The following is a 23682-nucleotide window of genomic DNA, read 5'->3' on the forward strand; positions in this document are numbered from 1 at the left end:
CCAGTACACGTTATCCCAACATGTAAGTTAACAACAACAGAAAGTCGGAATCTGACCTGTCTCTCATCTCAACACCACAGCAAAATCTCAGAAATGTGTTTAATTATATAAAAATAACAATTATTTCAAAAATCTTGGTAACAAAATAATAAAATACATACATGATATTTCTACTCATCTGGTACTGCACTAAACAAATTCCATAAAATCTATTTGTAGTAGTGTCATGCTTACAGTGAATGTGTGTTACAGTGCTACTAGTTTTAACCATGTTGAATTGTGGAAACAGAAACAAAACAGTGATCTATAAGGTAATGAGGAATGGAATGAAATATTTCTATGAATACCACGTAAATGAACGTAGCGAGTAGCTATATTAAAAATATGAAAAACCTAAGACTTCAGCATTGTGCAAATATAAAATAACATGTTCGTGATACCAGGTCGCACTATCTGAAATGAACCATTTCACAAATAATATTTGAATAATAGTTCAAAGTCAAAAAGACAGGTCCTGGTTAAAATGTGAGGAAACATGAGAAAGTAATTTAAGGAGAATAACTCTGAATAAACCATTCAAAGTTACACAATAGCATATGCAGGATGATAATATGGAGTGGTAGGAATGTAGCTGTACTACTATTATTGATTATGAATTGATTTAACCATGTGTAGCAATATCCCAACAACAAAATATTGATGGAAAAAATCCGCCAATAAAACAGACTGTCATATCACACCCTTCGTGTAATAATGCATTGCATGAACAGGATAAGAGTCAATTCCGATCGATATCCATGACTTTGATCTTGGACATTTAATTCCAAATCCCGTTGTTCTTGCAATTATGGTAGGCATCATCACCGCGATTTCCTAAGGCCTTCGTAATCGAGTATTTGTCCATTGGTGCGAAGAAGCTGCAAAGATATTGACGACGCAGTTAGTACAAGTAGGTAACACCGAAAAAGACATGTGAGAACTACTAGGTTGAAGTATTAAACGAATACCTGAAAAGTACTCAGGCAGACTAAAAAAGTATATTTGGTCAATTGGTCGCATACTCTTAGCCCTATATCGGATTTGTCCACTAATGGAATTACAGGGTGCATCTTTGTTACTGACAAAACAATGACACTACATATCGCTGCCATTTTCGAAAACATAGTAAGGTACTGTGATAGTGGCTATTTTGCCTGCTAGTCACAACAACTGAACCCGTAAAGGTGATGAAAGCATAGTCAAAAATCACTTTATACTTTTCCAAATTCAAAGTGTATGAACATGAAAATTTCACCTATGCAACTAAAACCACCTATAACATCGGAAGGAAAAAAAATCTCCTCGGGTACTCAGAAAAACTAGAAGTACGTCGGTAATGATCACCTTTGCTTTTTGCAGAACAGATTTCGAAGAGAAAGTACGAAATCTTTTCTTTTCCAGTTTTCTAGTTCTAGTTAGTAGTTAGCCAACTTCAAAGTAGTTACGAATTGATTTTGAAGTGCCATCTTGATACGTGTTCACCAAAAACGCAGTTACGAGCGGTGCTAGTATAGTGATGGGACAAATTATGGACTCTTAGAAGTGTTTTATTGGCTAATCAGGGATTATGCTGATCTTGATTAATGTTTGCCACATTGCCAGGCCAACAACCAAAATTTTGGAGGGGAAATTGAAAATTCAGGGGGAAGAAATGTTTCTACCAATGACGTGGTAACGTTCCTGATCTATTTTAGTGACCACAGATGGCGATTTAATTTCAATTCAGAAGTAGTTTTGCAACCCAAAGTGCCATTTCCCATAATTATGCCTGCACTTACATCATTTTCCGCCCGGAGCTGCTTGACTCTTCCCTGTAAGTGACGCAAGAGTTTCACGGTTCCTTTTTCGCCTGTGGCCCCACCTTGCAGGGGCGCTTTGGAAGGGGTGCTCGACACCGGCGCCACTATGGAGGGGTCGAAATCTTGATGCATGGAGACGTGTCCGTTTGTGCTCTGCAAAATTTCGAATGGTGAAACGAAATGGTGAGCCTGGTCGTCGTTACCATAATAATTTTGTGTACATACATTCAAACGCGATAATGCGAATGAGCTTTCCCAACAAAATATAACACAGTACATCAGAGGTGGCTAGTAATTAAGTACTACATTTTCAGAGTATTGAAGTGAGCTTTTCCTGCTTGCACCACTTACTCAAGAGGTTATGTTCTTGGTTCACTTCCACTTAGACTCAAGTTCGAATCTTCGAATCACTTTATGAGAGTACTTGTCGTGAAAGCCACATGAAATAGCTAGTATTACAGTATCTGTATGTAAATTCAAAGATTTATGCCTATTTGTAGTCTCATTCAGGTTTGTAATGACTCGAGTCACTAAATCACGATTTTGTGCATGACTCGAGCCAAGTCATATGACTCGAGACTAGGACGATCAAAGCAGACATTTCATTGTTACTTCGAAGAATAGTAAAGTCACCACATTATTGGTGTTTCGTCTATCAGTCCTGATACGTCAAAGATAGAGCCAGAAACTGTTAGGACTGAGGAAAATTACAAAATTATGAATGCATGCAATTCTATAGCACTCGGGCAGAGTTGAAAAAAGTAGGTTGAACCCGATTTAACTCAAAACTGAACAGTGAACACTATGACTCGGACTCGACCCTCTACTCAATGACTCGTTGGTGAATTGAAAATGACTCGACTTGACTCGAGTCAAAACTATAAAAGTGAGATTGACTTGTGACCAGATATGGGGTATTCGTGATTAGTAATCGTAATCGATTACGACGATTACAGCATTTCCAAGTAATCGCAATCGATGATATTCGAAAAAAATCCGAAGTAATCGTAATCGACTACTTCACATATCTAATCGATTCCTTTGTGAAAGAACGATTACTTTTCATTTGTGCAATGCCCATGACAGAGTGTTTAAAACAGGTTTTGGATAGCAGAAATGTCGGGTTTTCATACGCCTCTACTCATTGTTGCGTCACAAGTATTAGCTTGGTTCTTGATTGCGTAACGAGTTATCCGCACGTAGTAAATAGATATTCGATGTACATGTAGTACTGTGATTGTAAGAATACCCGCTGTGGATTATGTCAGGTACACTGCACACGCCACTACTTCGCAGCAGGATAACAATCACCTCTCGGCCTCGTTTCGAATAGTAAGGTATGTACGAATTGTACATTGTACAATGTATTGATGTTTTGTTATGCTTAGGAAAACGCAATCTGAACATAGCTGATTGGCGAGCGGTAGGCCTATTTACGTATACAATGGAAAAAGATTTGAAATTTTGTACCTGTCAAATTAAACATGACAATTTCTACATCGAAACATTAAAAACCAGGCTGCTGATAAAAAAATCATAACCGGGCCGTTATTTTCCGCTACTCGTATAACGGCAGATCGAAATATCTGTATTAAGTAGATTGCAGTCAGAAGTTGATGTTTACCTTATCATATTCTCATACGGCCCTACTTAAAACGGGCAACAATTGTTATTTCGCAATTATATACTCATCATTCGGATTTGCCACTCGCCATCCGCTTACACACCATGTTAGCGTGTTTTGCAGCTAGAATCAGTACCGAAACTGCACTTCGCCACCGCCATTCTCACAAATGGTGATCTTGTGCTCCCCATAAGGCGATCAATAAAGCTGGTGACGGGCGAAGTCCCCCAGACCCCCCTTAACGACCGGGAGTTTCACAAGAACTGGAAAACACGATTTGATGCGATGGATCCGCTGTGCATTTGCTGCCAAGTCATGCCAAGCGCGAAATTTAGGCACATAATTTACAAGTATAGCGTTATTGTATGTTGTTCAGACATGGGGTAATCGCGATTAGTAATCGTAATCGATTACGACGATTACAGCATTTTCAAGTAATCGTAATCGCAATCGATTACATTCGAAAAAATCCCGAAGTAATCGTAATCGTAATCGACTACTTCCCATATTTAATCGATTTCTTTGTGAAAGAACGATTACTTTTTATTTGTACAAGGACTGTGACATAAACTGAACACTCGTGAACAAGGAAGATATATTATACCAGTTATTGAGAGCACAAACGTCTGATTTTTAAATGCCACTGCTCATTATTACGTCAGAGGTAGCCTATTAGCTTTGCTTGTCTTTGCGTAGGAAGTGTCTACACTTAGCAAATAGATATTCGATGTACATTAGTGTGATTGCAAGAAACCCACCGTGCTGTATATCGGTTTATCAATACATTTCAGGCGCCACTACCTCGCATCAGGATAATTAATCATAATCACCTCTCTGCCTAAGTTAAAATAGCAACTTTTGTATTGATGTTTGGTTATGCTTAGTTAAACTATAGAATGTAATAGTTCTAATTCCAGAGTTAAATGCAGTTTCACCGTTGCTGCTTGGCGAGCAGTAGACCTATGTGGTATGAACATACAGCAGACAAAGGTTTAAAATTTTGTACTCGTCAAATAAAACATTACGGTTTCCACAACGAAGCATTAAAATCAACAGCTGCTGATATGTATCATAACTGGGCCGTTGTTTTGCCGTTTCTCGTAATGGCAGTTTGCATTACATTATCTGCATTAAGTTGAAGGCAGAATTTTATGTTCTCTTTCTGTTATTCTCATATTATTCTACTCAAAACGGGCGCCAATCGCTATTTCACAATTGTTTACTGTACATTTGGACTTGCCGCCAAAGCCATCGGCTTGTATACCATGTTAGCGTGGGTTGTAGCTAGAATCAGGATCAAAACAGCAAAAGCGTCCCCCAACCAAACTTGGGTCTTGGGCCCCCATAGGGTAGTCAATTTGAAGTTGACGATTTTATTTCGTCAATAGTATTGGTAATTGCAGGATATTGCATTTTTAATCCTATCTCAGCGCCCTAAGGTCAGATTTACCTGAAGAGCGGGGGGGGGGGGGGCGTAATTCATAATTATAACATCTGGTATCTTGCAATAATTAATTTATTGTATGTTGTTAATTCGTGACCTTCGGTCTGTTATATAGCCAAAAGTAGTGGCCCAAACAACAGACTATAACAGAAAAACTTGCGTGAGACGCACACACAAATTGCCATGTCTAACTAATGCTCCGTGGGTGCCCGGGGGGCATTTGCATCGTGGGCTCAGATTGGAAGGAATGGACTGTTAGTCACGCCCACCCAGCGCGGCTACTAACAATGGACACATACGCTAAGTTTTGGCCAATGTCTTTTTAATAGACACTTCGTGAAGTCTCATGTTGGCCGAAACTGCATAAGTCTTTTGATGTGTCGAGGAGCGGTATTGACTGGCACCTAAATGCCTATTACTATGAATTATGCAATATGCATGCTTTATTTCTTGAGGGGGGGACGTATATGCATTTCGAAATCAAGCTATCTAGAGACATTTAAATCGCAAAGCTCAAAGAGAAATTCGAAGTTAATGAAATCTCTCGAAAATACTCTATAATTTATGTTGGTTTACAAAATACTTTTGACTCCCCTCCAACCACGCTCCCCACCCTATTGGGGAATTGTGGGTGCGGCAGTCATGGACATGGCAAGAATGCAAATCATTGGGTGTGATAAACCGTCCTCTATAAAATGGGCTATGGGTACATTGTGACATAACAAGGAAATGTCCCATCGTTTTTAAAGACAGTTGTTATATCATTGGGCCTTTCCAGCGCAATCCATGTATTGTCTTCCAATATAACTACTACGATGCAAAATAAATGTAATCGTGAGTAATCGTGATTACTTTTCAAATGTAATCGTAATCGTAATCGACTACTTCCCGATTTTGCTGTAATCGTAATCGTAATCGTAATCGCGTGATTCAGAAGTAATCGTAATCGCAATCGATTACATTCATGAAGTAATCACCCCATGTCTGATGTTGTTAACTCGTGACCTCCTGCCTGCTATATAGTCAACAGTTATTGGAGTCGTCCAAACGTAGCAGACGAAAAGAAAACTAAACGAAAAACTTTCGTGAGACACCCACCCAAAAATTGTCATCTATGCACTTGGTTCATCATTTTCCTCAGTGAGTGCCCCAAGTGGAATTTGTAGTGTGGGGCTGAGATTGAGAAGACTATTCTTCGCGACCATCCAGCGCGGGTATGGACAATGGACAAATACACAATGTTTCGGCCAATGCAGCATGACTTGGTGTGTTGCGGCGCGGTATTGGCTGGCACCGAAATGCCCATTTCTGTGTGAATCATGCAATGGTATATTATGTCATACACAGGAAATGAGGTCATTATGTCTCATTTAAAAATAAAGACCTTCTCTCATGAGGCCTTTCCATCGCATTGTTGTCTTCCAAAGATAACTTCTCAGAAGCAAAACGAATGTAATAGTGAGTAATCGTGATTACTTTTCCAAAGTAATCGTAAACGTAATCGACTACTCGCGGATTTTGCTGTAATCGTAATCGTAATCGCAATCAATTACATTCATGAAGTAATCACCCCATGTCTGCTTGTGACTAGGAACCTTGTGACTTGGTTACAACCCTGGTTTCATTGGTTATTTGCGCAATTCGCTACTTCTTAATTACTAATTACTCGGATAGTTTTCACACCTTTTAATTTCTACTTGAAGTAGATTTGACATATTTTGGACACTTCTATTTCTACTTGTAATTGAGTAGAGATTTATGTTATAGCTACTTGACTAGCAACACAGATTAATTTACAGCATCGAAGTAGAATTACAGACATGATCAAGGTTGGCAGCGTTCTTCAATCGTACTTGTGCCAAGTCAACTTACGGCCGACAGTTTGGAAATCTCCTCTTCCATTCTTTCCAGCTGCCGCTTATGTTCCAGTCTGTGGCGAGTCAGTTTTCTGAAATGGTGAGGGAGAGATGAGTCATTTTAGTGAAATGAGTACGTTACTCCAGTGACGATAGTTCAAAGAGAACACACTGTACACTTTGCTTTTCCGATAACCTTGTCAATTCCACAGATAGAAAGTTACCTGTTGAGCTGCACGGCCAATTCCTCTTCAAATTTCTCAGCCAACTTTTGGGCGGTTGTGTCCTTCCACAAGCTCATATTTCGTTGGATATCGCGCAGCTCATTATCTTTGTCCACCAGTTGCTTTCTGTAGGGTGGAAAAATGGGTCAACGAGTATTAGAGGTACAAGGTTTCTCAGGGTTGTAATGACCTAAGCCATGACTCGAGTCACGATTTACTGATGATTCTATGTGACTCGAGTCATTTTGAAAAAATCGAAACCCGGTTTTCGGTCATACATGATAATATGGCCCGCGGTCACAGTCTGCAGAAGTTGCCCGCACCTGTATTGGGATGTCATGACATTAAAGGTCAATTTGGGAGTTAGAAACGAGTTAACACGGAGCATAAATCTGAACACTAAGCTCACTTTTTTCGCCGCTGCCATATTTTGTGCGAATTGGGGATATACTTGAGCAACGTATTGTCTATTGCACCCGAACGACATCGTCACGTAGGAGATATTGTATTATTCATGGTTATTCAAGTCGCCACAATCTCTTCAGTCTTTGTTTTCGGCCAATCGATCGAGTCAAATTAATGTAGTTTCGGACAAAGATGTAGATTGGTTAGGGTAGGTTTTTGGCGAGCCGGATTCTAGCATGAAGTTTTCAAAATTGACAGGAACAAACTGTAAATCTCCAAATTCGATATAGTAGCTGTAATTTTGTGTTCAAATGGACCTGCATAAATTTGATTACAAAAACAGTTATACGAGTCGAAATAGGGTTGAAATGTCGACTGCCAGGGTTCTGGGTGTTTTAATTGACGCATTTCCATCGACAGCTTACAGCGTCCTAGCACCAATACAGTCGTCGCCTCAACAAACCCCGCAATATGTGTAATATTTATCATGGATGTTTGTCATACTGATAGCTCATACAAATGTTCAATTGGCCATCAATAACAAAGCACTGGTTTACGGTTTCACGTATTCAGTTCAACTGTAAGGAAGAGAGCTCGCTTGCATATACTCGTCGTGCATGCAGTGGTTTTGAGTGAGCAATTATTATATATAGTAGGCAGAGGTGGTCAGTAACGAAGTACTTCTACTTTTTGAAGTACTTGAAGTAGATTTTTTCTACCCACACTACTTTTTAAGTAGTTATGATTTTAGACTACTTCTACTTCTACTTGACAGTTTTCAGTTTTGTAGGCACAAATAAGCGTAAAATACCTACTTACTTACTTACTTGTGAACCACCACTTCTACTTCTACTTGAGTAGAAATTCCGGCGTTACTTCTACTTCTACTTGAGTAGCGACAGTGACTACTTTGACCACCTCTGATAGTAGGTCACTTGAGTATTGATTGATCTGGTAGTTTTTAACATCGAAGCGGTTCAACGTCTCAGTAAGCATCGAATTTTGCGAGTTGACGAGCTATATCGCTTCGAAGTATCAAAAGTTATACTGAAATATTTTTGCAATAGTTTGCCTCATGTGTTTGATGACTTTTTCATACCTGCTAAAAATGTCCACTCCCATTACAGGAGATCCTCGTCAAAGAGAAATATCTACTTGACCCCACACAATAGCAACCTAACTAAGAGATCTATCGACTACTCTACTCAGGACCTATCATCTGGAATGTATTACCGCAACATATCCGTGAATTGCCTTATAATAGATTCAAAAAAGACCTACTTAATCACCTCTTATCGTTATATTACCACTGTTGTACTTTCTTATCCAGACATTGCTTCATTGATCATTTGCCACCATCGCTTGCTTTTTCTTTTTTCTTTTCCTTTTTTAACCAACATTTTTTACAACCAGACTGTATAGAGTCAAGTGTACCAGTTTGATGCAGGAGTGATCAGACTAGTTGACCAACACGGTTGTATCAAGCATTCCTATCTGATACCGAATACTGTGCATGTGCATACATATTTTCTGTACCACCATCATTGCCGTCTGTTTTTTATGTATTTTGGTTGGATGAAGATAAATACTCTCTCTCTCTCTCTCTCTCTCTCTCTCTCTCTCTCTCTCTCTCTCTCTCTCTCTCTCTCTCTCTCTCTCTCTCTCTCTCTCTCTCTCTCTCTCTCTCTCTCTCTCTCTCTCTCTCTCTCTCTCTCTCTCTCTCTCTCTCTCTCTCTCTCTCTCTCTCTCTCTCTCTCTCTCTCTTTGTAACACCGCGATGGGAATAGCTTATCGATTGCGCGTTACTCATAACTGAAATTCGGTGCTTCGAATGGTCTTTGAAGCTGCATATAAAAAAGATTTCCAGAAAGTGATGACGGCTGCGCTGCATGGTCACCAGGGCTGTGGAGTCGGAGTCGGAGTCGGGGTAATTTTCGCTTGATGGAGTCGGAGTCGGAGTCGGAGTCGTGAAAACTGTAATAGCTGGAGTCGGAGTCGGAGTCGGAGTCGGTGGGAAAATACTGACTGGAGTCGGAGTCGGAGTTTGTGAGAATGACTATGATTTCGACTCCGACTCCGACTCCAACTTCTCTATCATGAAAACATTTGCTTTCAAAGAATTTTCAATATAATTTTTATGTACCACCAATCACTGTTATTATTATAACCATACAGATCAGGTGCGGCCAGCCCGTGGCACGCAGGCCAAATTTGGCACACGAGAAGGTTAGGTGTGGCCTGCGAGGTAATTCTCGAAATTATTTATGACATCAGGTACAATTGCAAGGCCAACCAAAATTTGGTTAGCATGACCCAGAAATTTGATGATGACTAAAACAACAGTTCTGAGGCATTGATGTATCCAGGGGTCAGCCACATTTATCCCAGATCTTCGTATATGACCATGAAGTAGAATATTTCATAGCAGATTTATTTGACTTGAAATTTTTCTCGGTACTTCGCATGATTCATTGTCACTAGATTTCTTGCATTCAGTATTTGAGCCCCCTTTTGAAAATTATAAATACATATTCTTCACAGAATTGAGTCTAACTATATTCGCGATTAGGAGATACGGCTTCGCTTGTGCACTCGCAGCGAGATCGTCGACAAAACATTTGCACAAAATGATAGAGGCATGTTCACTGATACCGTCGATTTTGCTATGTCTAAACATCGAATAATCCTGTCCTTGTCAAATGAGCCCAGTGGTATACAGATGCGACCCCCAATGTATGTTAGCGACATATTTATTGATATAGCTATAGCCTAATTCAGTCGTTATCTTGCAAAAAAATTTCGCGCTTGGCGCGACCAGGGCCTGATTGCGCACTGCACAGTTGGATGACATAATGTTATCAATTTTAGAGCGTAGTAATATAAGTCTTGTTTGCAATGTTTCATAATTCGGTTCGCTCCTATCGACGACTAAAAAAAGGTTATCAACATTCCCGTTGCCCGCGCAATGGTTCGTAAATCTCAGGTGTCCCTTTCGCCGAAAAAGTTGCCCACCCCTGATATAGATAAAAGACATTACTTGCAAATTACAACTCAGTTGCAGAGAGGAAGAAAATCGCAAGATGCGTTTTCGCGATGCAGTCAAAATTGATGCAATTTTGGGAATTATACCATGATACTGTGACCGAGAAAATGCATCGGCGGGTTTTGTAAAATTGTAAAAATATGTAAATATGACCAAACGATGCTTCCCATTTGACAAAATTAAAAATATTTGTAGTGTAGCTTAGCTGTTTGGGTCGAACAAATGATTAAGAAAGACTGCAAGTCCCAATCCTTGAATACTTGATTAAGTACATGTAGACTAGACCAGTGTTGGGATGACTGGAGTCATGACTTGACTCGAGTCAGACTCGAGTCACTTTTTCGTATGACTTGACTTGACTCGAGTCACTTTGCTAAAATGACTTGACTTGACTTGACTCGGCGTATCAGAAATGTGGATTGACTCGTGTCTCGGAGCAAAATTCACGAATCAATTTCAAGTCGTTAAGTAATCAGTGTCGATAAAAGTCACTGTATCTTGCATATGTTCGGATTGTTCGCGCAACGCTTGTGTAACCCGTGAGAGCGACCAATCATTCAATGATCGTGCGTTTTAATGAGCCTCCATTGTTCTCTCACAAATATATTGATCGCAAACGAAGTGATCGAAGCTTACAGCGTACTTTGTCGTAAACTATAGTATAGTAAAGTAATTTACCAGCGAAATGTCTATTTCTGTTCTGTGTTCTTAACTTAACCAAACCTCTTGTTTTATTGAAATTGAATTCGGAAATAGTTTATATAGTCCTCAACCATTGGCGATGACTCGAATTGTATCATATAAATTTGCAAAAGGGTAATGTATTGCATCTTATCAATTCGTTTCTCTATTCTCTATTTAGGCTGGTAACCATAAACTGAGGCTGTGCAATTACTTACTGAGTTTATTAGTTCTACTTAATTGTGAGCGATACAGCGCCTTACTTGCGTGTATATTGAACTCTATATTCGTTCATCAGTTCAAAATCAATGACCACTCAATCTGTATTGCAGACAGCGAACAAAATACAATGACGTAATTACGCCTCATACCTCGAAAAGGCGATTTGACTTGAATTGTGACTTGACTCGTGCCTTGACTTGACTTGACTCGACTTGACTCGAGTCACCTCCAAAAATCGACTGACTTGACTTGACTCGAGTCACCTTCGAAAATCGATTGACTTGACTTGACTCGAGTCAAAATGTGCGATGACTCGAAATGACTCGTGACTCGAAGGTAGTGACTTGATCCCAACACTGGACTAGACATAGGCTATGGTCTTTGACTACCTAACTAAATTCCATTTATGACCAATGTCTATTACTAGTAGTAAGAGTGTTTGTGCTTGTAATCAGGATAGTGTTTAATGACAAAATTAGTAAGTTCAATTTCTTTATTAGTTGCTGAGTCATACACAAGAGCTACACTTGGATTTTTTATCTACATTTTTATTATACAGGATTGGATATCTGCCATATTTGAATGATTCATACATTTCAGGATATTAGAGAGTCCATGTTATAAAAACTTGAATAAGGAAGGATATTTAGCAAATCTTTATGTCATGTTAATTGCATAGTGGATAATTCGAGCTGTGCCACAATGAAACAATTCAGCACGCCACAGTTAATCATATGTTTGCATATGTTTAATGGTTGTATGATAGTCATTCAACAGACAATGTGGCATATAATTTTCGAGGTAAATTGGTAATAATGCTGGAGTCGGAGTCGGAGTCGGGAGTCGGAGTCGGTACGTTTAAAGACCCAGGAGTCGGAGTCGGAGTCGGTACGTTTAAAGACTCAGGAGTCGGAGTCGGAGTCGGAGTCGGTATATTGAAAATGTGTGGAGTCGGAGTCGGAGCCGGAGTCGGTGGTAAAATTTACCGACTCCACAGCCCTGATGGTCACAAGGCGCTATATTATATATATCTGTATTCTGAGTTGTCAGGATACTCTAAATAAAGTGGTACTGGCATCAATGTCTTTGCTGGAAGAGTAGCTATAGAAAATTGAAGTGATTGGTATTTGGCCCGCGTACGACGTCATTTATGGGATGTAGTCGGATGCTCGACACGGATTCGAATCAGTCGCGTAAAGATACCAATGGCACTGCAGTTTCGATTGCTTTTGCACCAATCATGGAATAGGAATAATATTTTCAAGCAGACAGTCAAAACTCGGACATTTATTTTATATAGCAGCCCAATCATGACGTTTTAACTACCCTATACTCAGTTCTTCGCAAAATATTCGCGGCACACCTGAGAAACTGCGGTTGCACACAATTTAGGGATCCAGCGATCATAGTAGGAATAACTAATTAACTACCCGAGAGTCTTATGAATGTAATTGGCAATTTATGCTTTCAATGGAGTCTATCAGTTCCAGAATGTCAATATAGTACTTCCAATTTGATGCGTACAATTTAGGAAGTTTGGTGCAGCTTTTATAGCTACTGCTATTGGTAATACTAAGGTAAAAGACGCACCTGCATGTATGATGCTGGTTATTAAACATACCAGAACGTAGTTTCTATAAATATACCGAATGATTATAATATGAATGATTATCATATGGGTGACAGGCAAGCTACTGTCAATGACTTTACATTTCTACAGAAATGCAATCACCTTTCATGAAAACCTGTGAGGGATTTTTCGATCGATTGCTCATTTATAACATATATCCTTCCTGAAGTTGTTGAATTGCTACTGCCACTGACTAATACCCACGATATGTGTAGAACAGCGTTCATATACCATGCCATTTACAAATGAGTCATCGAGCGTAACAGATGTCACTACACTAGACAGCAGGCACAGTACCTCTCTCGATTTTGCTCGTTCTGCTTCACTGAAACCTGTTCATTGTAACAACCTTACCGACAAAACATGGCTATATTATAGAGATAGAGATTGTAGGATGGAGTGACGACTGATTTAAATGCCCCATTGATATTCATCCGCGACATATTTTGTTGGCGTGATTCTGCAGTAACTGTCTTGTTAAAATGGATATTTATGGTATTATTACAGGTAATACTTTTAATATTTGATATTGTAATAGTACTAGTGCATATTCACACAGAAATACTCATAATAATTAAACTGCACTATTTACACTGCGCGCAATAATTTTTAACTCCCTTTAGATCAGTGATTCCCAACCGCGGCCCGCAGATAGCCTTCTTGCGGCCCCCACAAAATATTAAGAAATCGCGTATTGAAAAACAATAAAATTTTATATTTATAAAATGCACGTACTTGGCTTGGAGTCTGGAGTTTATAATTAGGATTGCAGGAAAGTCGTGAGTCGCGTCGCTGCTGTTTCAATGCAATGTGCCCTAACTTTCCAGTTGAACGAGCAGTAGCTATAGATATAGATATAGACAGGACCATAACTGCGGCACGCCACACCCTCCAATTGGGGGGGGAGGCTAGTTCAAAGGGGGCTCAAAATTATTTCGTGAATAAGCATAAATTATAGAGTATTTTTTGAAAATTTGTGCATCTTTCTACTCCAGGCGTGATTTCATGCGGCCAAATATCTTGACTTTTGGGTACTCATCCCCCCAAAAAATATATTTATCGAAATGGGCATATCGGCGTTTGCCATTACCGCGCCACGACGCACCAAGACATATTAAGTTTTACGCCATGTAACATGCGACTCCAAGAAGTGTGTCAGAACGATTGGCAGCGAGAAACCTTGGCCGTAAAGGACTGACCTTACGCTGACCGAAGCTTCGTTATATATACAAAATACTCTCTCGGCAATCTGAACCTCACAAGACACATATCATCCCGCAGGAACAAATTATATTCTAGTGAAGAAATACCAATTTGAAATAGTGTGCGTCTGTTAGTTTAGTAGCCTACGGTTGGGCTATTCTATATTTTTTGATATAGCAGACAGGAGGTCACGAAATAACATCATATTACGGGGTCATATCAACGGGTTCTACAGTGTCCAAGACACCTCACTTAGCACTACCGGTAAATATGATTACGTGAGCAGCGAGGACAAGAAATTGATAACAATATATATGCTATTTCCAATAATATTGACCAATTTTATCATAAATTATCGAAAATTTCGCGCTTGGCGCTGGCTCACTTAACGGTACAGCTAATTTCGTGGTAAAAGCGAACAAGGTGATAGGGGTAGGTTTTTCACTCTAGTTTTTTGGGTGGGAGGGGGCTCGCGAAGTGCTCTTTCGTTCCTGCCAATGGATATACGCCCGGAGATGTTTAATTATTATTGAGGGGTCCTACCTTTTCAAACACACCTCACTCGGCTCTACCTGTAAAACTGATTACGTGAGCAGAGAGAGGATAAAAATTGATACCATTATATATGCGATTCCCGATCATATTGACCAATTCAATTATGAATTACCGAAAATTTTCGTGCTTCGCGCGTTTAGGCAATAAAAGTTGACTCACTAAATATCCCCGAAAGCAACATAATTGGTAGTCCTACAGCTCACGACCCAAGCGCCCGAATAATTTGTTACTGTCGTACTGATTCCAAAAATACAAATTTAAATCTCGCCGGCGCAATAAAACTGCTCCGAAATAGCCGCCAAAGGTCGATTGCTCTAACCCAGTGGTTCCCAACCTGTGGTACGCGTACCACTAGTGGTACGCGAAGGTCTTCCAGGTGGTACGCGAGTAGATTCTGTTTTTTTTCGACCGAAGAGAGCTACTCGTTCAGATGAGGTTGATTTTGAGTTTTTTGAAGCCGTCGCCTCACGCTATTCCCCATCAGCTGCTAATTTTCCCTTGTACGTGGGAATGCGAGCAAGGATTTTCATCCCTGATGACTATCAAGTCGAAGAAACGAAACCGACTTGTTGCGACCATACATGACTTTCGATGCGCTGTAAGCAAACGTAACCTATACCACGCATCGACAAGCTAGTGGAAAATAAACAAATGCAGCCATCGCATTAAATAAATTGACTTTTGAATATGTGTTGTTAATTCATTATGTTGTTCTTCTTGTGACTGGTGGTGAAAAAACAATTCCATACATCCCATCAACCCAGAGTGATAATGCCTAGTTCAGGGGTGTCAAACTTAAATTGCATCGCGGGCCGGATCGAAGTCATGAAATCGCTCGCGGGCTGGACCAGTCAACGGAATCCAAAATGTTGCCTCGTGCCATTACTTCTCGCTGGAATACTTTATTATCAAGCATCTATAGATGATACACGGATCGTAGGGGTTTCATTCTAGCGAGTCGCAACACCATTATTTGCGAGCAATGAAATTGGCGAAAATACGGTGTTTGTCCGGTTGAATACAATGGCATTACCGGCGATACAAGTAGACATATTTCAGTGTTCCCTTTGCTTTAGTCCAGTGGTATAGCCAACCTGCGGCCGTAAGAGGGAATTTGTGCGGCCGTAGACACGCAATTCAATTAGTATGTGTTGGCGGCCGTCGACATGCAATTCGAATTTACGAATTGACTCTCGAATTCTTGAAAGATTTTAATTAATCTTGAAATTTTCTTCGCGCTGAGCGCGATTAAATGCGACTACATTTTTCGATTTTGAAATAGTAGCACCCTTTGCAATCAGAGCCCCATAATACAGATGCGAACATCAATGGAAAATGATGCGCCTCACATGGATATATCAGCACGGAATTGTGTGCTCCTCACTATACTAACAATCCCGATGGGAGGTCAAGAAATAACAGCTTGCTACAAAGTTACTAATACCAAATGGCCCACCCGAAGACGCATCATAATTTATAACTTGCGTTAAATTTTCGAAAACAGCCCTACATCAACCTCTATACCAGTGAATCTTATCACACGGGATGAGAAAGGATAAATGTTTGATGGTAATATGTAAAACTACTAATGTCAATGACGAAATTCATTGGTGAATCTGAATTTTTTTTCTCGCTTCGCGCGACTATGAGCACTTCCTTCCTTAACATTACCAGTGACCACTCGCGATTTTGGTGCGCATAGTAAGCCTATAGATTAGTCCGGAGTTTACCAGAAATTGACATAGACACTTTACCCTGGGTATTTGGCGTCCAGCTCGTTCATTACGATTATAACCTGGAATGCGGCCGTAGGCTACACGAGTAGTCGAAATGTGAATGGCAAAAAGGTTGGCTACCCCTTCTTAAGTCATAATCTGGCGTTATGCCTGCGTATGCGTTGTGATGAATACATGATATTTAACTGTCAACGCGGACTTACTGTGGATATGAGGATAATATAATCTTATTTCAATGTACTCAGAATTGCTATGCGGGCCGGATAAAATCGTCTGGCGAGCCGGATCCGGCCCACGGGCCGGATGTTGGACATCCCTGGCCTAGTTTAATATAATTTATTAACACACCTCGCATAGGTCAAATCGTGAGTATGACGTCATAAATAGTGGAAACGCGCGTAACTTATATAGATGGTACGCGAGCACTGCATAAAACCTCAAAATGGTACGTGGGTGGAAAAAGGTTGGGAACCACTGCTCTAACCAATGGAGCGCAGCAACGCAATGACCATAACAATGGCCAATGGCTTCAAGCGATTGATCGGAACAATGCCAATTTTTATATTTTGATGACTATTTTGGGTCCGTTTCATTGCCCTGGTATTCGTGCGGCCCCGACCGTACTCTGAAATTCTAAATTTGGCCCCGACACCGAAAAAGGTTGGGAACCACTGCTTTAGATCGTTCACGCTCTGCTTTGCGTAGTGAACAACCCATTGTTACGATCACGACTATCAATCCCTTGTGGAATTCAGATGGTGAAAGTTGGAGAAGTTGTTGATAATAACGCAGATTTGTCGATGGAATGGGTCGGCATATAGGAGGTTGAATAGTTATAAAGGAATGTCATACAAATTTGCTGTCTTAATATGGTCGTATAAGTGTAGGCTGATCTTGGATACTAGCGTGAAGGACTTGCGTTTAATCTCGTGAATCTGCCATGTATTTTAACTTGCCGGCGAGAAAATAGAAGTCATTATTACCGCATCCAATGTTGTTGATCGTATAGGCTAGCTAGCTGTTGCCTCCTTCGATTATATCTGCTAGCGGACATAGCTGTCATATTATCTAGAAATGGTGAGCCATCTTCTTGTACCGAGCCGGTATTGTAATTATTATTTGAGTAGCGCTACGGAAATAAAGTTCTGAATGTTATGCTTGCACAGAACTTTTGATTCCTTTATACCCTATACTAAACGTGATAGGAGGAATTTCCCAATGCTTTGAAGGAATGGATGAATGAAGTGGAATCAGTTGTGACGTATGTGGCATATTTCCGACCGCGAGGGAAACTCAAGAAGCATGGGAAAGTGCAGAAACTCCCGTCACCAACCGAGCAAATTGACATCGACCGAGTAACTATGACATTTTGAAGAATGCTTACCACAATCGTCATTCTATTTCCAAATGTCAGGCGCTTGAATGCTGTGTTCTGTGACATTGGTACTGATGGCATATCTACTTGTGATATCAAACCATTAGGCATGCTATTACCCAAATTTTTCTGTTCAAATTTGTAGCTGATTGAACCAAATCTGGAATATGTTTGTGCCTCTCTGTCACTGGCAACTCTTTTCTTGAAAAACGGGTCTTCCTTTCTTTTTATATAAATAAACATATCAATTGTAATCGTTTGGTGCATTGGTTTCTTCATCTGAGTGAGAGATACCACGCATACCTTTATGAATATGCTACATCTTTCAGGCAATAAATTTAGCTTAGGCAGAGCTCCCATTTTGAGTTGCTTACTGATTTTCAGCTGAATGATATCAGACTCCTCAAAATGATTCTCGCAGATCTCGGCTCTATTGTAAATTGCTCTAGCCGCTAATTCGGTTGAAGTTGAGACAGCTGCTAGCTTCGTCTCCAGCGACGTATTGATACGCGTATTATTTACATAGCTACATCCAGGGATAGCGCAGTTGTTGACCATAATTGCAGGAGCGGTTCTATTTTTTATCTGCGTAAGACGCGAAATGTACAACGCGATATAAGGTAATGCGATGTAGCCTAGTGAACAAAAAAGAAGGTGTCAAAACGAATAAGTACAATCTTGAGGTGGTATCTCTTGTTGTGGTTTCTCAAATCGCGCCATATTCTATACCAGTGGTTCCCAACCTTTTTCGACCCATCGCCCCCTTTTCAAGGTCAACACCGATCATCGCCCCCCAAATTTTGTGCACCGATAATTGGGCATACAGACTGTAATGACCGGCGGGTTGACTAAAAAAAAAAGGTCATCTTTCTCCGCTCAGAGCTGAAAATAACGTTTTTTCGCTCCGCATTGCTAGGTGGATGACAAAAAAAAAAAAAAAAAAAAAAAAAAAAGGTCAGCCGTTTTTACGCGTCATCGCCCCCCTATCGCCCCCTTCGCTATTTTCGCCCCCCGTCGCCCCCTTTGTCCATTTTCGCCCCCCTGTCGCCCCTTCGTCATTTTCGCCCCCCTAGATCGCCAAATCGCCCCCTGGGGGGCGATATCGCCCACGTTGGGAACCACTGTTCTATACGTTCAAGTGGATCACCAAACCGCACAGCCATGGTAAATAGACCTAATTGTTTGTACCTAGTCTAGGTCAACATGGTATTGATTATCCAGTTTTAGGTCATAGTTTCAAGTAACACGAAGACCCGAATTCCCTGAAGATGAAAGCAGAAGGCACATGGTATCGTTTGTTAGTTCGTTAGTTCGTCCATTTTAATAGTATCTTTCATCCATTCAAAACATCTAAAGATTGCCGTGCTATGAAAGATAGGAAGACGTCGAGACGACTTGGTGTAGTCTTTCAATCAGACCCCCACCTTGGCCTAGGTAGGCACAAACCAACTTGTGTACTCGGAAGAAGAACTGCATTTGAACAAAGGATAAGCCATTACCGGATCCGGACTTGAAAGTGGCCATGATACGAAATGAATTCAGGATTTGAATTGCGACTTGGTTTGAAATAAAATCCCGAACAGGGCTTGTATTTGTACACAATAAATCAAAACCGAGTGCTCAGCCTGCTGAGAATTTATGCTACGTATATATCGGCCGGCCGGTAGGATGCTTCCATAAGGCACGCTGGAGAAACGAAATTCGAGTCGAGGATGGTGAATCGCTATTTCTTTTTGCAAACCGAAATATTGACTATATATTGCAGGAAGGTTTGTCGGGTCCGGTAGTCTGCGATAGTATACGGCAAGTCCGTGGTCTAAGGATAGCAGCTAACAGTATATACTTAACTGGCAGTAGCTGATACGAACGCCTCCTGAGTGAGCTCTTGACTGACAGTTCAACAGACGACAATTGCCTTTTCCATATATATTGTACGGATGGATAGTAATTTGGGCAATTTGAGCAGTAGGTTATAGCGTACATGAGTCTCATCTCTGAGTCAATATATCCTATGCGCTAGGTTATATACCATGCGATAAGTCACGTGATGTGGTATTGGTTCATAACAGATAGCCGAGAGAAGGAGCCAGGGCTCCACAATATAAAAAGCCAACGTTTTGTCCTCTCGAGCCACATTTGGCTGGCGTTCTGTATTTTGTCCACCTCTGTCCTAGAGTATGCTGGTATTAGTGTTGGGATGACTCGAGTCAACTTTTTCGTATGACTTGACTTGACTCGAGTCACTTTTCCAAAATGACATGACTGGACTCGACGTTTCAAAAATGTGGATTGACTTGTGACGCGGAGCGAAATTTAGGAGTCAATTGCAAGTCATCAAGTGATCGGTGATGTCCACTGAATCGCTGTATCTTGTATAATGTTTGGATTGTTCGCGATATGCATGTGTGACCTATGAGAGCAATCAATCGTTCAACGATTGTGCGTGTTTCTGACCCACCATTGTTATATCACAAATCAATTGACCGCAAACGAAGTGATCAGAGCTTACAGCTTACGTTGTCCTAAACCAGTATAATAAAGTAATCTAATAGCAATATATATATATCTGTTATACAGACTGCTGGCACTCACAGGGCTCACCTTCACCAATTCTCTTGAATGATTTAAATCGAACGAATACAGTTTGTAGGCCTACGTTTGTATTATTCGTTAAAAATTTGAAGAGGCAGTGTGTTGCAGACATGGGGTGATTACTTCATGAATGTAATCGATTGCGATTACGATTACTTCTGAATGACGCGATTACGATTACGATTACAGCGAAATCAGGAAGTAGTCGATTACGATTACGATTACATTAAAAAAGTAATCACGATTAGTCACGATTACATTTATTTTGCATCCAAAAGTTATATTGGAAGACAATATATAGATTGCGTTGAAAATACCTATAATGAGATAACAAACTTCCTTTAAAAAAGATGAGTCATTTGCTTGTTATGTCATAATGTACATATTGCCCATTTTTACAGTGGACGATTGATCGCACCCAACAATTTGCATTCTTGCCAGGTCCATGACTGCCGCACCCCAAATTTCCTAATAGGGTGGGGAGCGAGCTCGAAAGGGACTTAAAAGTATTTCGTAAACCAACATAAATTGTAGAGTATTTTCGAGAGATTTAATTAACTTGAAGATTCTCACTAGATAAGCTTGATTTAGAAATGCATACGTCTCCCCCCTAACAAAAAAGCATACATAATTTATAGTAGGGTTGCATTTGAAATAAATGGTTGTTTAAAACACTTTGTTTATAACATGTTTTAAACAGTGTTTTAAACAAAGGCTTTAAAAAAATTGTGTTTTTTTTTTAGTTGTAAAATTATGCCATATTTTTGTAAATGCTTTCCAAAAAACATGTTGTATGAGCCTACGGACAATTACCACCCGATTTAGCCGACGTACATCGATATAGGATGGTTGGAACCCGTCAAAATAGTCGGTTCAACAGTCATATTAAAGACATTTCGTCAAAGGAGATATATTCACCCTATATTTTCAATTGTCAATGTCAATCCATATTCGTGACGTCATTGCTTAAAAAGGTCCTTCTTTTGAGCATGTTTGCTTTAAATTGATTTTTGTTTGAAATGCAACCCTAATTTATAGTAATAGGCATTTAGGCTCCAGTCAATACCATGCCACGACACACCGAAAGACATATGTAGTCTCGACCAGCACGCGACTTCACGAAGTGTGCTACTAGAGAAAGACCTTGGCCGAAACTTAGGGTATGTGCCCTTTGTCAATAGCCGCGCTGGGTGGGCATGACTAATAGTCTGGTCCTTCCAATCTGAGCCCACAATGCAAATGCCACCCGGGCTCGGGCACCCACAGAGCATTAAAGACATGACAATCTGTGTGTGCGTCTCACTAAAGTTTTTCTTTTAATCTGCTACGTTTGGGATACAACAATATCTTTTGATTATATAACAGACCGGAGGACATGAATTAACAACATACACTAAAGTAATTATAACAAGATACCAGACGTAAATCTGACCATCGGGGGCAAAGAGAGGATTAAAAATTAATAGTAATATAGTCAGAGGTGGTCAGTAACGAAGTACTTCTACTTTTTGGAAGTACTCAAGTAGTTTTCGTCTACTTCTGGTACTTACTCAAATAGATCTGATTTTCTCTACTTCTACTTCTACTTCGTAATATTTAGTAATCTACGTACTTACTTTTCGCTATTTTCAGTTTGTCAAGTAGAAGTAGTTTATTCCCCCAATACGAAAGATAGCCTGAGAAATTTTGGGGCTGTTTTCACGGAGTACCAACATTTAATATTCATAAAAGTCAAGTATAAAAGCCCAGAAATTTTTTTGCGCTTCGCGCACAGCAGTTATGTTTTCACGAAAGTATCAGTGAATATAATTTAGGTACCGGATTGCTTGGTCCCGCTCACACCGCATTGTCGCCTATATCAAATATTTCAACACAGTAAATATGGTCCACCATAACGTCTGAAACTCCCGTTTTGCAATCTAGTAATTACCTATCATATCGTTATCTAGCAGCCCATGACGTGTCCTGCTAATCTGGAAAATCCAGCTTTTTTAACGTTACACCTGCTTTAGCAGATCACCTTTGAATCTTTATGGACAAAGACATGAAATATATTTTCCGCTCTTTTTAAGTGGTATTTGTATTACACTTTCAATTCCGAGTATCATACTTTCAGTTCTAATTACTTTCAGTTCGCTTGTCTGCATAACATAGGCTACATGTTGAAGCATAAAAGCATGTGTAGTAATGCCTCTATTATACGAAAATAAAGCTACACTCAATATAAATTTGACGATCCACAATATTTGTTATTAACGTATACTAATCACACAAAGTGATGAAACCGTATCCGATACAACTTCTCCGTATTGCTCTTCGCCTAAACTTGGGGCCTTATAATATGGGGTAGGGCACCATGCCATGATATTATCTAAAACGGGGTCTTCTAGTAAACAAAGGCTTAGTATCGCATTTTCATATCAATACTATAATTTGCATCCCGTGATGCGAAAGAATGCTTATTTTGCCGACAATTGATACCTCCTGGGATGCATCAATACGAATCAAGCTCTCTGCACCTTCTGCATAGCTCAATTTGCAGCTTTTGACAGTTCATGCGAACGAATTAGGACTGTTTTCAAAACTACTTACTTACTTGAGTAGATTTAAAGTCAGTCAATTCTACTTCTACTTCAAGTAGTTTTAGGTGGCCTGTTGAAGAAGTACTTCTAATTGTACTTGAGTAGATTTTTTCGTCGCTACTTCTACTTCTACTTGAGTAGCTTTCTTGACTACTTTGACCACCTCTGAATATAGTGCAATTACCAATGTTATTGACGATATTCAGTCTTCACTATGAAACTAACACCATATGGGGGCCAAAGACCAACGTTTGTACTGGGGGACGAATTGCTGTTTTGGTTCTAGCTATATCCCACGCTAACATGATATATAAGCCTATGGCTATGGCGGCAGTTCCCACTGTTGAGTAACGAATTCTGAAATAACGATTGGCGCCCGTTTCAAGTAGAGTCATATGAGAATAATATGAAGGGAACATAAAACTCCGCCCTCAACTTGATGCAGATAATGTACTGCAAGCTGCCGTTACGAGAAACGGCAAAAACGGCTCGGTTATGATATATATCAGCAGCTGTTGATGTTTAATGCTTCGTTTTATTTGACGAGTACAAAATTTCAAATCTTTGTCCGGTGTATACGTACGTACTGCATAGGCCTACTGCTCGCCAAGCAGCAACGGTCAAACTGCATTTAACTAAGCATAACCAAACATCAATACACAAGTTACTATT

At 40.0% G+C, this 23682-nt stretch overlaps 2 protein-coding genes across 2 annotated transcripts in view; one reads left to right on the forward strand and one right to left on the reverse strand.

Moving 5' to 3' along the window:
- Nucleotides 1–85: 85 nt before the first annotated feature.
- Nucleotides 86–9012, reverse strand: LOC145438257 (uncharacterized). Its single transcript, XM_080315644.1, has 5 exons — nucleotides 8681–9012; nucleotides 6987–7112; nucleotides 6779–6854; nucleotides 1818–1991; nucleotides 86–917 (listed from the first exon to the last, which is right to left on the reverse strand). Exons 2-5 carry the CDS (start codon nucleotides 7061–7063, stop codon nucleotides 861–863), a joined length of 384 nt encoding a protein of 127 aa, XP_080171770.1. The 5' UTR covers nucleotides 7064–7112; nucleotides 8681–9012; the 3' UTR covers nucleotides 86–860.
- A 280-nt stretch (nucleotides 9013–9292) lies between these two features.
- LOC145438242 (uncharacterized) overlaps nucleotides 9293–23682 on the forward strand; it is a 49210-nt gene continuing 34820 nt past the window's right edge. The window contains exon 1 of the mRNA XM_080315626.1: nucleotides 9293–10862. The gene's annotated coding sequence lies outside the window, so the exon portion shown is untranslated. The remainder of the gene's footprint in view (nucleotides 10863–23682) is intronic.

The sequence above is a fragment of the Botryllus schlosseri genome, chromosome 4 (assembly GCF_051294905.1).
Source record: "Botryllus schlosseri isolate E-star chromosome 4, Bs_hap1, whole genome shotgun sequence".
Taxonomy (NCBI): domain Eukaryota; kingdom Metazoa; phylum Chordata; class Ascidiacea; order Stolidobranchia; family Styelidae; genus Botryllus; species Botryllus schlosseri.

Coding starts and splice junctions, on each gene's coding strand:
- LOC145438257 (XM_080315644.1), bottom strand. CDS start 7,063: ATGAGCTTGTGGAAGGACACAACCGCCCAAAAGTTGGCTGAGAAATTT. Junction 6,855..6,986: donor TTGGCCGTGCAGCTCAACAG/GTAACTTTCTAT, acceptor TCACCATTTCAG/AAAACTGACTCGCCACAGAC. Junction 918..1,817: donor AGCTCCGGGCGGAAAATGAT/GTAAGTGCAGGC, acceptor ATATCTTTGCAG/CTTCTTCGCACCAATGGACA.